Below are 14805 nucleotides of genomic sequence, written 5' to 3' on the forward strand. Positions count from 1 at the left end.
AGGTATTCAACATGTCACCGGAAGAGTTCAACTCCCAGGGCACTTCCATCAGCAATGCTCTTATCGAGGCTGGTATGGGAAAGGACACCATAGACAAGTTGCACAACAAGAGGACCATTGTGATCGAAGAGAACAAGCGCTTCAATTGCGGCAGAGTCACGGCTTTCGCAGTACATATCGGAACGGCCAGTGGCCGTGTCTGGGCATGTGTCGAGAACGGTGACCTCATCGACGAGGATGGACGCGGCTTAGGTCAAGCAAAACGAATCTTCAACAGTCCTGAGACACCGGTTCAGTTCCTGCCTTCAAACAACTGGCCTACTTCCATCCGTAACGATGTTCAAGGATTGTTACGACATGAGCTCTTTGCCCTTGTGCGGCTGGATGTGTACCGATGGGCTGAGGTTCGCAAAGCCAAGAGCGCTACTTTGGCCATCGTACCAGATCTCAAGGCCCTGGTCAAGGCTATGAAGCTCTACAGCTCCCACAATAAGTTGAAGGTCGAAGACCCTAAGGGGCCAGACATAAAACGAAAATCGAATCCCAGTGGCATACAGCCGCGTGGATCTTTACAAAGTGTCGAGAAGGAGGACAAATCGGACTCCTATATGAACGACCGACATCTGAAAGATCGATCAGGTTCAGTCTCAACGGATTCTGAAAGCGAAGGAGACGTCAACGACTACTTCATGGACTACGAACGTGCGGAAGAGGTAGAATATGCCTCAAGTGGTGTATTACTCGATGCTCTGGGCCAGAAGCTGATGAGCGCACTGCCTCACTTCTCCGTCTACCGCTTGGCACAGCGGCAGACCGAGAATTACCTGCCCGTTCGACTCCACATTGGAGAATGTTACGATGCAAAGTCCCGCGTTCTGTGTAGGCTCTGGGTCTACCTGTTCCCAACACAACAACGAAAGCACGCCCCTCACCTCGACTACATTGTGGGTCGCCCAGTCAGAGACCAAGATATCCAGCTCATGGCCAACACCAGAAAGGAGGAAATCAAGGGCATGAACCATCAAGCGCTCTGCACTGAGCTGTCGAATGGCACGGCGAAGTTGTTGCCTCTTTATCGTCTCTTCGGCGACCCTACATCAGAGGCAGAGTTACAGGCGCTCATCAAGTATGCCTTCGTGCTTGCTGCTGAGCTTCATCCAGCCAAGCTGCCTGATCATCTTATCCCACTGAATAGCACATTCATTGCAAATCTCAGGAAGGTGTGCCAGATTCTTCAGTTTAGATCTGTGGATCTCAAGGCCCGGAACACAAATCTGCCTTTGCGTCGCGTGGATATTATTCCAAACCGGGGCTCCGGGATAAGCTCTCAATCCGCCAGGGATGCTAAGATGACTGGTTTGCACAACCTCGACAAAATGCCAGAGGATCTCCTCAAGAATCTGGAAGGATCCTCACCGGTCCGTGCCGCTAGATCAGAGCGGAGAAGTGGGGATAGACTTCCTGAAGACGGAGCTTACATCGCGGAGGAAAACTCCCCTCGAAGAAAGGTTGAAAGGGTGCATCAAGGTGTAAACCGCGCATTTTCTCCGAATAGTTCGGCTGAAATGATGGATGCCGACGACTTGATCAAGAGCAATGCAGATCGCGACTCACCTGAACCTCGTAAACGCAGCAAGGACGGTGGTGATGATCCTGCTGGAGTCCGTATACGGAAGCCTGCCTCTGCCGCTTCCCAGTCAGGCGCCACGACGACCTCAGCTGCGAAGGCAGGCTCGGGGCTTTCAGTGTCTCGTTCAATCCTTATTTCTCTAGTACGTAGGCCTAAGGCTCCAAAGCCTAAGCCAGCGTCCGAGGTGCGCCCGAAGCATCGCAAAGAGCACATTCTACGCAATCTTGAAATTCTTTCGAAGAATAGGAAAGTGCTCAGAGGTCGCATCATCAAAACCCGCTCTGCATACAATAGGAACGCGAATCGTCTGAGGCGGGCCACGCACAGGGAGGAGAAGCTGTTGTCTCGTTCTGACCGACTGATAGACCGAATTCTGCACGTTTCTGATCGGCAAGAAAAGTACATTGAGAAGCTCTCCGCTTTGATATCAACTCAAGACGATCCTGCCGAGGACGAGGCTGACGGGGCTGAGCAGTAAGATGAAGAGACGGAGGCGGGAGATGAAGAGGGTGAGTCTGACGATCCCTATCAGCGAGCACGTAATTGAGTTATCATGACGACAAAGAGTCCAAGGAATGAACGACGTGCGCGAGATGTTTGATGTCGGAACGTGAATGAAAATGCTAAACCTTGCATGATTGGATCTACACTACCTCTCAGGGTGCTGTACATGCTTCATGGGTGTGATAAATCAATCTGGAAAGAAAACCGAATGAATAAGCAAGATGAAAGATTTATTGAACCTTTTGTGCGGCTCGTGACTTTTTTGCGTTTTGTGAAGCTTGTGACTTTCTTGCCTTACGCCTTACGCATTGCGTCACACTTCTCTCTCATTTTTGGTCTTGAACATGGATGATTCCAGCAGTATCAACTAATCGCAGGCGGCAGACTTATTTGGACGCACTCTGATTGTACTCAAACACTTGTCATAGAGCAGTGGTAACGTTATGGGTAAGCCTGAACATATCTACTAGCTTTTCGCCATATCGCGAGGTACCCCAAATGCCGTGAAGTTGTACAGCCTTGCCTGAGTCATGTGAGATTGCCGATATTCGGAATTTATCATCTTAGCAGTCTAACTCTCATATTCTATACTTGTCTTTCGCATCTGGTCCGGCGTTTTTGGGTGTACCATGCACATGATGCCCAACACGAGAAGAAACACGTGGTCTGATCCAACGTGTTTGTGATTGCTATGATCTCCTTGTGAAAATTCATGCGTTTATTAAACCTCCCAGGCTCGCTTTCGAAAGCCTCTCTCACCCCACCACTTCACACGACGACCAGGTTCTTCGAATTGAAGCATATTTGATAACCAACAAAAACTGCATCAGATCATACCATGACCAATATGGATCCCGGCCAGTTACGGAGTGCCTTCCTTAGCAACTTCAACAGGCTGAAGAACGCACTGGAACAGAATGGTCTCTGGGCTGACGTCCAAAAGAAACTACACGATTCCGGCGCCATCGAGGTCAAAGTGAACAAACACTTCACGAACGGACATAGAACAGCCTTTGCTTTGCGTATCGGAGATTCTCGAGGCAAAGTCTGGGCTTGCATCGACGGTAAGGTGATCGACGAGGATGGATACGATTCTGCACAGGCCGAGGAGATCGACAAGTATACCAAGCGACAAATTCGACTATGTCAATGGAATACATGGCCTGCGAGTTTCAAACGGGATATCTATGGTCCTTTCGGAAGCGAAAATCTTGCACTTGTGCGATTTGACATTGCACGATGGGCTGTATTGAGACAGTCCAACCACATATCATATGGCGACAGCATCCAACCAAACCTTCAGGACCTTACTGAAGCTTTGCGGAAATACCGCCCTGCTAACTTTGGCAGTCGTCCCAATCCTGCGGGACTTCCATTGCCGTTCAGACAATATAAATTCAGCCGCACGAACTCCCAATCAGTCTCCAAGGATAACAGCGACGCAAAGGCCACTGGTCGTGCTTTGGATCCTCAACAGTCCGATGAGCTACAGAACGAGAAGACGCCCAATATCGCGGACAATAGGGTGTCTGTTGATGAACTGAGCCCGATCAACGACGTCAACGACGTCAACGACATTGAAGAGGCGATTTCCGAAGACTGTCAGGCCGCAGGTCTGCACCCACTGCGCCAGCATGCCAAAAAGGTAACAATGATCAATCTCAACATTGATCATGCTGTGCAGAATAGTATTTATCGTACAGACCGCCTGCCTGCCCACACGGCCTTACAGCTGTCTTACAAAGACGACGCAGCGATGGTTTTAGATCCACTCCCACTACACTCCAGAGAGCAGGTTGTAGGCCGCAAGACTCGGCGTAGCGCTCGAGCAGCGAAAGACGCACAAGAAAAAGGACTGACTGAACTTGGAGATGATTCTAGGAAGGTACTCCACAATCTTGGAGAATTCTCATCTTCGTATCGTGGCAGCCAGGACGACTCGGATTCATCTTCCGACAGTCTTGCTACGTCAAGAGGCGACACTCTGGAAAACGTTGAGGCCGATGATCGTGATATTGACAATTCTCTCGATCATCACCGTCGCTGTCAGGCAACCGCCATTCCTTCCGCAACTGTACTGTCATCTTCCCAACCCGCACTACCATATTCAAATGAGTCTTTTGCACTCGCAGCACCTGATCAATCGCAGCAAAGCCATCGAAGAAAGCTGCAGGTATCTTCAGAAGTATCTGACATACCATCTCGGCGTAGACCATACTATGCCACTCGTCCAAAGACACGCAGCGAAGAAATCCTGCAAGAATTTAAAAGACATGGCTGAAGTTAGCCATAGTCTTACCGCGGAACAAGCTGAGAGAGACAAACTTGTAGCAAGGATGACCAAGAAGCAGATCCCAGCTGCTCTCCAGATTGCGAAAGAACGCCAGACTGCACTTTATCGCAGGATAGACCAAGCTTTTGCCAGAAGTGATAGACAAGACGAATTAACAAATGAGTTGTTGGAGATGGTAGCTGGCACCGCAACAGGGCAGACTGGAACTGGTGACGAGGAAGATGAACGGGGTGAGGAAATGCCAAAGCATAGCGACGGGCACTCTGACAACTACATGGGAGAGTAGTTGTTTGAACAGATTGGCGAAACTAAGATGAAGATAGACGGGCTATTTGAACATGATATTAGCATGAAATGCGACATAATTATGAGCAATTACGAGCCAATGATGATGGTGGCCAAGGCTGTGTTTCCCATCAGTATTGTACGCAGCGCAAAACTTCCAAAGCAGTAGCAGATGACAACTAACGATGATGCGACATCGTCGATGTACTTCATACATATATTGTCATGCTGATCGTGTTAAAATCGGAAGTTGTGAATTTGAAAGTGTATGCTAAATGATTCATCGAACTTTTCGGAACCATGCAAGGTTTATTCAGACACCAGATCCACTCTCTACTGGTGGTGGACCCTGATTTTGCACCACAATTCTAGGTACAGAAGCAATCGCCATTGATCCCGGCGTTGGTGCTATCTCTGCCGGTGTCGCCGTCCCCGAAGACACTGAACTACCACCAGCCGCACTTGTCGTAGTTGCAGATAGTGGAGAAAGTGCTGGGGAAGCACTCATTTGCGGTTGCCGTTCAAGGCGATCCGCGGCTTGAGCCTTCCTGTGAAGCTCCAGATTATCTTGCCTTATCTCTTCATCTCTTTTTTGTCGTTCTTGTTTTTGAGCTTTATTATTCAGTATTTTGTGCCGACAGTGAAGGTGTGCTACTTACCACGAGTCGACTTGATCCAGGGAAGCCGAAATGGTGATATGCTCATGTCGAGATCGTGGAAAATTCCTTGGAAATCTACGAACTCTCTCCCGAAAACTGCTACAGGTTCATCGCTGTCCACTATGAAGAATTCACTGGTCACCCATTTCTCAGAGCCTTCTGGACACCATGTCAAAGAGACCTTGCTCTTTGCATCGAAACGCACCCCTCGCCTTCCACGAAATGATTGTGGCTTCTCTATTTTGTGCTCTTGGTCTGTCGTCCATATGTGTTCTTTGAATGCGGTCCTCTGGGCTATTAAATTCTTTTCCGAAGTTGTGTCGAGTATGCCTGATATCTGCACGGTTGAAGCTGCTGCCGGTATGCCTCGGAACCACACTGCAATTTCTGTTTCAAGAGCTTGTGTTGGATCGAGCTCGACCTTGCCGTCTCTTTCGGTGTCTTTCGGTCCAATAGATGTCACATGTGCCTTCGGATCGTGGCCTGAACCGATTGGCGCTTCCGGCTCTCCAGAATAACGAAGTTTTTGAAGGACTGGGGCGACTTCATATTGACTTTCATCCACGGATTCCACAGGGTAAAGACTGGGTGGATTGGAAAGCCGAGGAGATCTCCCACTAATCACCCTTGAGCTCATATCGAGACATGAAAAACAGTCAGGAAACTCACATCTCGTATTGAAGCGCCAATTCATTTTCCAAGCCCCGCACCCTATTTGAGAGCTTTGTCACTTGTTTATGTAGATCTTCTGTGTCCCGACTACCAGTATTGTGAGCTCAAAGAAGTTATGAAGCACCCGCGGAAGACTGATTTTGCCTTACCTCTGCCTGACAGCTAGCCATAACATCATCTTGTCCTGTATAAATTGTAGTTTAGTGTTTGCGAGCGTGTATGCGCTCGTCCATTTAGTCGCTCTGCCACCAACGATATTGGTAAAGCGAGAGTCATGTGATTTTGAATTTTGCCATTCGTCGCATGTAGACAGAATTTCCAGAAGAATGCCCTTTGCTTCGTTCAATACAGCCCTTTCAATGTGATACGGTCTGGTTTCTAGGTTCGGCCACAATAATTCAATCGAAGCTTGCAAGTCGATTGTTCGATGGCGAAGGAACAACCATTCCGCTGCGGTAGTCATCGTTGATTACAGTGATGAAGATGGAATGGGTCGTATATCTAGGTAACTTTGCGATGAGCGGGAGGAAACAAATATGTAAGAAGGTCCCTCTTACCTAGCGGGCTTTGGTAATAATTTGAATGGCAAAGCTTACCATGGCGATGCGGGACTGCATTTGACAAGCCACATTCGCAGCAGTATGACATCAGCATGCGTATACGAAAATATCATCCGGACCAGTTATTGTTACACCAAGATAATCTTTAGTGTGACAATCTCGACTTGCGCGAACAAAAGAGTTCGTGATCGTGTTGAGCACACCAGTTACTTAGGTAGGTACTTTACATTGGTGGAGATTCGAAAAATGCGATAAAATTTTCGATGCCGCACGGGTGATTCCACCTCAGCTGAAAGCCAGGCAAGGCTGGAATCATGACTGGTTTTCGGCTTCGATGGGATTTGTGCAACGATGCGCCACCATGCAGCTGGGCATCAACTCACAGCCTGGCCTTGGAGACCGCTCTCTCAAACCGATATTCGGATCGAACATACTAAGATCTACCCCAAGTTCGATTGTTATAGCATGAATTCTCTGGATGCACATACGGGCCGGGCCGCATCGCCTGGCCCAAAGCCCATAGGCTACAATAAGCTCGCCTCACTCATGGGACCAAATTCCGAAGTCGCCATATTCCGCCGATTCGGAAGCCTGAACATGTTCAGCCTTCTTTCCATGCAAGCAGAGCTCACGGAGCTAGAGCGAAAATTCACCGACATATGTCTCGACGATTCAGCGAGCGATATCGAGCCTGTGAACCACTTTTGTCGCAACTTTGCCAAGTTGAGAGCCTCAGAAGGAACAGAGCACGATCTTCAACTGCAGATGTTAGAGAGTATCAAGACCAAACTTGCAGAATACAGTAATACCATCTGCCTCGTCGTTGACTCCGAGCCCTTTACTCACGGGGCTATACAGATGCAGCCCTAGTCCTAGCTTCTGAAGTCGCGAACTTGGAAAAGCCTGGAAAAGCCGACGTCTCTCGACTACGAGAGTGGTTGAAAACAGATGGCCTCGGCGACAACTTCCTGGCAGGAACGGGAACGGAGTCCTTCACATGGGACACCAAGAATGAGGGTGACTTCGTGGTGCTGAGTGCACCACCCTCTGATAACGAACCTCTGCTGCCAGCCTTGTCCTCGCTGCCCTTGGACTTACTTCACTGCTGTCTGAGAAGAAAGGTGTGTGATATGTTCATAGTATTTCAATTCTCTTCTTCTGTCCACGTGCATATCAGCTGATGAACTTTGTTTGCCATAGCGTAGCAGAGCTGCTGATGTCGAGACTGGTGTCTTAATGTACAACGACATCTACTTGCGACGCTTCAACAAGCTCATCGTGACACTCGTCGCTTCTCTCCTCCCAATCGTTGCCATAATCGTCCTGTACGCCGTCAAAGGAACATGGCGTCGCATCTGCGTAGCCATCGCATTCACTGCGCTCTTTGGAATCGCCATGGCGTGCACCACCGCGCGGCAATCCGAGATCTTTGCTGCAACGGCAGCATTTGCGGCGGTTGAGGTTGTGTTTATTGGAAGTGTCTCTGGCAATTGACATGCGTGTGAGTATATACTTGACCTTCACGTCATTAGTATTGTAGAACAACGTCTCCACGGTTTTCAGCAAGCAAAAAAGGATGTACAGCTTTCTTTCTACTTACATGCAGTGGCTAGTCACAACATCCAACTGCAAGATATCATACATATTTACAATAATGTCATCTCACGACTTCTCCACAACCTTGACCTTCTTGCCTACGTTCTCTGTACCCGGCGGGACCTTCAGTCCACCGAACACAAGTCCGCTCACAGCCACCATGCCTGCCGCGCCCATGGCATACGCCGTCTCCCGTCCCGCCCACCAGTAGAGCGTACAGAAAATCAAGGGCCCGAGGGCTCGTCCAGCTTGCCCTATCATCATGTTAGCAATCGTTCAACAGAACTTGTAGAATATAGAAGAGCGTACCAAAACTCCTATGATTCCCCAACTTATTCCCCCTCTCCCCAGCACTTGCCTCAAACGAGCTCAGACTATTCAAGCCCGTCACCACCGTCGCACTCGTAACCGCCAGCAGCGCCGCAGCACCATACAACGCGCCCTGAGTCTGTACGCGGCCCAGCATGACGAACGCAATCGTGCAGCTGACCACGCCCATCTGCACGACCTTGAGCGGGTGCATGCGGCGCACAACAGAACCCTGCAGCAGCGAGGCGACGAGCCCGATGAAGCCGAGGAGTTTGCCCGAGTCTTTGGCTTGGTAGGAGAAGAGGTCGTAGGTCATGAAGGGCAGGGAGAATTCCATGCCGCTGAAGAAGAGAATGAATGTGAAGTGCGTGGCATTCAGGAGCGTGTGTGAGTTTGTGCGGACGAGGGCTTTGGGGGCGGCGGGGGTTTTTGCGTGCCCGTTGGTAGAGCCGTTGGAGGTTGAGGTCGCGGATGGGAGCGTCTCGGGGAGGCTGATGTAGAGGTAGATGGTCTCTGTGACGATGAGGAAGAGCGAGAAGCCGGCGGCCATGGCGAAGGGGTTGGTGGTCATGACTTGGAGGGTGGAGAGGTATGCGCCTAGTGCTGGTCCGAATGTGAACGCGATGCTGAAGCACACGCCGACCAGGGCCATGGTGGCTCCTCTCTGAGCATCGTCGCTGATGTCTGTCGCTATTGCCATTGCGATCTGGACGTTGCCTTCGCTCAGTCCACCGACGATTCGGCTAGCAAGGAACGTCCTGAAGTCTGTTGCTACGACCCAAAGCGCAACGCTGAGGATATTGCCGACCATGGACCACAGAAGCGCTGTGCGTCTGCCATATTTGTCTGATAGCGTGCCAATCACTGGCGATGCGACGGCCTGGCATATCGAGAAGAGCGAGCCGAGTGCGCCGCCGAGCAGGACAATGTCGTAGCGCGAATTGATGGGTTTCGCAAACGAATTCTTGTATGCATTCAGACCCGCGAGGATCTTGGAAAGGATCGTGTTCGGATCGCCAGTCTCGTGATTGCGGTAGAACTCGATGAGCTTTGGGAACAGGGGTAATATGAAGGTGAAGGATATCTACACATGTCAGTCGTATCGCGCGGGAGCACAAGCGGAGCCATCGGATGACGTACCAAGTCAAGCAGAAGCGAAATGAACAACACCTTGAGCACCTTCTTGCGCAGTGCCGCGGACACGGGCAGCGTTCCTGAAGCCATCTTCACTGTCCAGAAAGATGACCAATATGCGTGCTGATGACAATGCGCGCGCGATGTTAGGTTAAATAGGACAACAGCGATCGTCGGGAGGGGAGCTGGGAAGAAGCCACTTCAGCAGTACGCGCTAGAAATAGCAACCGCGGCGCAAAAACAATCTATCCAGCTAGATTGTAATATCGAGGGCGAGCGCAAACCTTAAGTCAGGTCATGACGAAGTAGACGGCCCAAAGTTGTGAAACGATTGACAGGCGCTGTGGAGATGCCACCGAGCTGCTTGCGGCCGTCTGACAGGCCGAACAGTGCGCTTGAAACATTGCGGGTACCTTCCTGAGGCTGGCAGATCTGGTAATGACAGCTGTACTACTGTTGTCGGAAAGGCTATACTCCGGGTACCATGGCCACTTGATTGTGTGGCTGCTCACGCGAGTCGACTTTGATGATCGTCGGGGTCGAGATGCAGGCTAAGCCGAGGCATTGCTCTTCACAATTGTCCGAGTGAGCTAATATGTGAAAAGTACGCGCAACTACCTGTCTCTACGCCTGAAAGCAAGATCTCCATTGTGGCGATATTCCAGTGAGGTTGTCGGGTGACTTGTCGAAAATGGGCGATCCTGAAGCAGATCGAGAGAAGGCAATGGCAGCCGTGAGGGCCATGTTCGAGAGGTACAACCTTATTGCAGCGCAGAGGCCGAAGGATCACATCGTGAGTATGGGAATCGCTTTTGGAAGTCAGCGATGCTTACGCGACCAGGACTTTGACCGCGAGGTCATGGAGAGCATGAAGGTTGTAGATGCTGGCTTGGATGGTTCAGTCGCATTCGAAATGACCATAGGGCCCAACTTCTCCAATCTGAATAGTACATAGCCGTCTCGAGAGTAGAGTCTATCTTCGCTAACTCAACCGCAGATGTGATGCACGGCGGTGCGGCAGGTGTCATCTTCGACATGTCCACAACCACAGCACTATGCCCACTTGCACGTCCAGGCTTCTGGGAATTCATGGGAGGAGTGACACGATCACTCAACATTTCTTACCTGAAAGCGGTTCCAATCGGCACCACAGTGCGCTTGAACAGCAAAGTTGCTGGCGTAGGCAAGCAGATGGCCATGATCCGTGGAGATATGAAGAGTCTAGACGGAAAGACGACGTATTGCACTGTAGAGCACCACAAGGTCAATGTGCCCATATTACCGGAGCACGCAAAAGTCCGGATACCGTGGGATGATGTGTTTGAGAGGGAATGGAACAAAAACGGGGCTGTCAAAAGCAAGATATAGCCATAATGCCATAAGAGAAGACTTGAAGTGACCGGGATATACCATTTGATATATGTACAGATCTGAGCCAGACCGAGTGTAACGCCATCCAATGCTTCGTTTATAGTACACCTCTGCTGACGCGCATTTACCTGCGCTTGTTGAACTTCTTCGATTCTGCATATTGTCAGCATACATGTTGCTTCGCCGGGGATGAATTCAACCCTACCAGCAGCAGTCCGCTTCTTCTTGGGCGTGCCCTTGCCTCGTGACCGCGCAACACCGAGGTGCTCGATCCAGTCCTCCTCGTCTTCGTCTATGATCTCATTCTCAGGATACAGACTTCGCAATTGGCTGATTGTTCCTATCCGCGGCGGGTAGTACGATGCGACTGAAGGACCCTTGAGGCGCTGGTGGAGGATGCGCGATCCGAGACGGAGCCGTTGGGGGTTGTATGTGGTGCTGAAGACTTTGCATTGGACCTGTGCGTGTTAGCTGATCGCATTGTATGGCGTGGAAGATATTCGCACCTTCATGAGATCCAATATCCGCTGCCTGGGAACCGCCATTGCTGCCGTTGACACGCTCGATATTCAGTGATGGCGTCGTGGATTGAGGATTTGGAGATGCTTGGCGCGCTAGTGCGGACTCCCGAGCTGCATCACGCCCGAACTTTTTTGAGGTCACCGTCTCTTGCTACGACACCAACAACACATTACTAGAAGATATGTCGTCGCAGAAGCGCGGCAACGCTTTCAATCACTACGGAGACCGGAATCAGCATTCTAACAAGAAATCGCGTATTAGCCAACCCACATACAACACGGCATCTTATGACGATCGCAGCTCCAAACAGTACAACAGGCCTCAGCAGCGGGGCAATTTCACTCCACAGCACCGCAACGATGGATCTCCAAGTCCGCCTGAGCTCTCGGCCGCTGAAATGCAGACCGGCCTTGTAGCCTTGCTAGACAGATTTGTCGCTGCAGAGATGACGCCAGACGCAGACAAGGACATTCTTTACCATGCGCGAGAGCTGCGCAGACTCGTTGCCTCACGCAATGAGAAGTCTGTATCTGCCCAAGCTAAGCGCGATTTAGACGAGAAGCGCCCAGACAAAGCAGCGAACGTCACTGTGCCGGACTACATCCATCGCAAAGTTGTGGCAGCCAAAGAGCTCCCACCAATACCTCCAGTCACAGAGCCCCACCTCCAAGAAGCCGTCTTCACCCACCGATCCATACACGCGAACAACGTCAACGTACACCAACACGTCGACTTCGGCCTAGACTACGAGCGCCTCGAGTACCTGGGCGACGCCTACATCGAACTCATCGCTTCTCGTGCCCTCTACAACCGCTTCCCACACGTCGACGTCCCTCAACTGTGCTCATGGCGTGAGCGACTCGTCGAGAATGTAGCGCTAGCCAAGTTCTCCGAAGCCTATGGATTTCCCGATCAGCTGAAGCGCAAGGTCGAGTTCGATAAAAATTCGAAAGCATGGAGGAAGGTCGTGGCCGATATCTTTGAGGCGTACGTCGCTGGCGTCGTGCTCTCAGATCCTGAGAACGGTTTCGCGACAGCAGAGAAGTGGCTCGACGAGCTCTGGGCTTCACAGCTGCTCAACTTCCAGGAAAAGGTTGTCGAGAATGCACGTGCGAGAGACGATTTGCAGAAACTCCTTGTCGTCAATGGCATCCAGCTCAATTACAAAGAAGAGAAGCCGATGATCATGGAACAAGGAGTACAGAAATACTACCTCGGCGTCTATCTCACGGGCTGGGGCTACGAGGACGAATGGCTGGGCAGCGGCGACGGCCAGAAGAAGGCGCAAGCGTGCATCTCGGCGGCCACAGATGCTATCAAGCGAAACAGTGCGGCGCTGCAGAGTGCAGCCCAGCAGAAAAAGGAGCTAATGGAGGTAAGGGCAAAGGAAAGGGGAGAACAGGCGCAAGCTGAGGCAGCCGAGATTGGCAAAGGTGAGGACGACGATGATGGAAAGGCACCTGAGGTAAAGTCCGCGGGGATGCTGGACCACACTTCCGATAGTGCGAAGAAGCGGAAAAGCGATAGGTCTAACGAGTCGGAGAAGAAGAGCAAGAAGCACAAAAAGGACAAGAAAGAGAAGAGGGAGAAGCATCACGAGGACTAGACGCGAAGTCATCGGCCAACGATCTAGGTTGTCGGTTCCCGGCATACCAGAGCAGCTTCATGTGCTATCTCTTGCTGAGAGGCATGTACGCGCTTATATGCTATTCGTCACATTGATAGCATGCGCAGTCCACTCCAAGGACCAGACAGAAACGACTTTGGAGAAATGAAAAGTACTTCCATGTAGGTGGTAGGTAATGTATGTAGGTGTACATCTTCCCATCTCAACATCAATCTTCCACACAATCCAATCCAAGCGTGAAAGTAATCCGTGTCAATGTCAATCCAAATCGAAATTTTTTGTCTATCCCGCAATTCCATGCGCCATGAATCCACCTCCGCTTGCCCAGCGACAAATCTACTTCTTCAACGCTCGCCCAGCAATGTCTTTCCGGAACTGCATCCCCTCGAAACGTATGCACCCCACCCCCTCATACGCCTTCTTCACCGCATCCTCCAGCGTCCCCGCCGTCGCCGTACTCGCAATAACCCTCCCCCCACTCGTCCTCAGCACACCCTCCTCAAACACCGTACCCGCATGGAACAACACCACATCCGCCGGCGTCTGCTCCAGCGTCATAACCGTGCCCTTGGCATAGCTCCCCGGGTATCCGCCCGCCGCCACCACGACCGTCGCCGCGGATTTCCCGCCGACCTTCAGATCCGTAGCGGACAGCTTGCCGTCGGCGCAGGCGAGCATGACGTCCGCGAGATCCGACTCCATGAGCGCGAGGAGGGACTGCGTTTCCGGATCGCCGAAGCGCACGTTGTATTCGAGGACTTTGGGGCCTTGTGGGGTCATCATCAGGCCGGTGAATAGGACGCCTTTGAACTCGAAGCCCTCGGCGCGCATGCCGTCGATGGTGGGCTGTAGGATGTCTTTGTCGATGCGGGCTAGGACGTCTTGCGGTGCGATGCGCGTGGGCGCGTATGTGCCCATGCCGCCTGTGTTGGGGCCTGTGTCGCCGTCGCCGATGCGCTTGTGGTCTTGTGCTGGCGGGAGGGATTTGATCGTCTTCCCGTCCGAGAAGGAGAGGATGCTGAGTTCGTCGCCGGTCAGGAATTCCTCGATTACGACTTCATCGCCTGCGTTGCCGAATTCCTTGTCTAGCATGATATCCTTGAGCGCGGCGTGTGCTTCATCCTTCGTTTGTGGTATGATCACGCCCTTGCCAGCAGCTAGGCCGGACGCCTTGATGACGACGTTGTGGGAGATGGAATCGAGGTATTTGGCGGCAGCATCGAAGGAGGAGAAGTTCTCGTATGCGGCGGTGGGGATGGAGTGGCGCTTCATGAAGTCTTTGCTGAAGGTCTTGCTGCCTTCCATTCGTGCTGCTGCTTCGCTTGGACCGAAGACTTTCCCGCTGTAGCCGTTCTTCTCGAAGTAGTCGACGATGCCAGCGACCAATGGCGCTTCAGGCCCAGGGATGAGTAGATTGACATCCTTCTCTTTTGAAAATACGACGAGGCCGGCGAAATCGGAATCCTTGACGGATGTGACGTTTGTTACTTTCGAGCTCAGCGTCGCGGTGCCGCCATTTCCTGGACACACGTAAATGTGAGAGACGCGTGGGGATTGTAGGAGTTTCCACGCAAGCGCGTGTTCACGGCCACCGTTTCCGACGAGAAGGACGCGGATTTGATCTGCCATTGCGAATATGTCGT

General features: G+C 51.5%; 10 protein-coding genes across 10 annotated transcripts; 5 read left to right on the plus strand and 5 right to left on the minus strand.

The window, feature by feature from the left end:
* Positions 1 to 11: 11 nt before the first annotated feature.
* On the plus strand, positions 12 to 2108 carry SNOG_09381 (hypothetical protein; the record flags this gene model as incomplete). The annotated part of the gene is made up of 1 exon (XM_001799624.1): positions 12 to 2108. One exon carries the CDS (start codon positions 12 to 14, stop codon positions 2106 to 2108), a length of 2097 nt encoding a protein of 698 aa, XP_001799676.1.
* Positions 2109 to 2981: 873 nt separating this feature from the next.
* On the plus strand, positions 2982 to 4713 carry SNOG_09382 (hypothetical protein; the record flags this gene model as incomplete). The annotated part of the gene is made up of 2 exons (XM_001799625.1): positions 2982 to 3822; positions 4094 to 4713. 2 exons carry the CDS (start codon positions 2982 to 2984, stop codon positions 4711 to 4713), a joined length of 1461 nt encoding a protein of 486 aa, XP_001799677.1.
* A 312-nt stretch (positions 4714 to 5025) lies between these two features.
* On the minus strand, positions 5026 to 6506 carry SNOG_09383 (hypothetical protein; the record flags this gene model as incomplete). Its single annotated transcript, XM_001799626.1, has 5 exons — positions 5026 to 5324; positions 5372 to 5955; positions 6041 to 6093; positions 6193 to 6227; positions 6293 to 6506. The coding sequence occupies 5 exons, from the start codon at positions 6504 to 6506 to the stop codon at positions 5026 to 5028; spliced, it is 1185 nt and encodes a 394-aa protein (XP_001799678.1).
* A 643-nt stretch (positions 6507 to 7149) lies between these two features.
* SNOG_09384 (hypothetical protein) lies at positions 7150 to 8097 on the plus strand (the record flags this gene model as incomplete). Its single annotated transcript, XM_001799627.1, has 3 exons — positions 7150 to 7405; positions 7462 to 7724; positions 7804 to 8097. 3 exons carry the CDS (start codon positions 7150 to 7152, stop codon positions 8095 to 8097), a joined length of 813 nt encoding a protein of 270 aa, XP_001799679.1.
* A 62-nt stretch (positions 8098 to 8159) lies between these two features.
* Positions 8160 to 9732, minus strand: SNOG_09385 (hypothetical protein; the record flags this gene model as incomplete). The annotated part of the gene is made up of 3 exons (XM_001799628.1): positions 8160 to 8453; positions 8509 to 9592; positions 9649 to 9732. 3 exons carry the CDS (start codon positions 9730 to 9732, stop codon positions 8266 to 8268), a joined length of 1356 nt encoding a protein of 451 aa, XP_001799680.1. The 3' UTR covers positions 8160 to 8265.
* Positions 9733 to 9927: 195 nt separating this feature from the next.
* On the minus strand, positions 9928 to 10291 carry SNOG_09386 (hypothetical protein; the record flags this gene model as incomplete). The annotated part of the gene is made up of 3 exons (XM_001799629.1): positions 9928 to 10074; positions 10126 to 10232; positions 10261 to 10291. 3 exons carry the CDS (start codon positions 10289 to 10291, stop codon positions 9928 to 9930), a joined length of 285 nt encoding a protein of 94 aa, XP_001799681.1.
* A 42-nt stretch (positions 10292 to 10333) lies between these two features.
* On the plus strand, positions 10334 to 11010 carry SNOG_09387 (hypothetical protein; the record flags this gene model as incomplete). Its single annotated transcript, XM_001799630.1, has 2 exons — positions 10334 to 10589; positions 10640 to 11010. The coding sequence occupies 2 exons, from the start codon at positions 10334 to 10336 to the stop codon at positions 11008 to 11010; spliced, it is 627 nt and encodes a 208-aa protein (XP_001799682.1).
* A 24-nt stretch (positions 11011 to 11034) lies between these two features.
* SNOG_09388 (hypothetical protein) lies at positions 11035 to 11558 on the minus strand (the record flags this gene model as incomplete). The annotated part of the gene is made up of 3 exons (XM_001799631.1): positions 11035 to 11166; positions 11219 to 11471; positions 11520 to 11558. 3 exons carry the CDS (start codon positions 11556 to 11558, stop codon positions 11138 to 11140), a joined length of 321 nt encoding a protein of 106 aa, XP_001799683.1. The 3' UTR covers positions 11035 to 11137.
* Positions 11559 to 11716: 158 nt separating this feature from the next.
* SNOG_09389 (hypothetical protein) lies at positions 11717 to 13141 on the plus strand (the record flags this gene model as incomplete). The annotated part of the gene is made up of 1 exon (XM_001799632.1): positions 11717 to 13141. The coding sequence occupies one exon, from the start codon at positions 11717 to 11719 to the stop codon at positions 13139 to 13141; it is 1425 nt and encodes a 474-aa protein (XP_001799684.1).
* Positions 13142 to 13498: 357 nt separating this feature from the next.
* On the minus strand, positions 13499 to 14791 carry SNOG_09390 (hypothetical protein; the record flags this gene model as incomplete). The annotated part of the gene is made up of 1 exon (XM_001799633.1): positions 13499 to 14791. One exon carries the CDS (start codon positions 14789 to 14791, stop codon positions 13499 to 13501), a length of 1293 nt encoding a protein of 430 aa, XP_001799685.1.
* Between the last annotated feature and the right edge of the window lie 14 nt (positions 14792 to 14805).

This window comes from Parastagonospora nodorum, assembly GCF_000146915.1.
Source record: "Parastagonospora nodorum SN15 chromosome Unknown scaffold_14, whole genome shotgun sequence".
Lineage (NCBI taxonomy): Eukaryota > Fungi > Ascomycota > Dothideomycetes > Pleosporales > Phaeosphaeriaceae > Parastagonospora > Parastagonospora nodorum.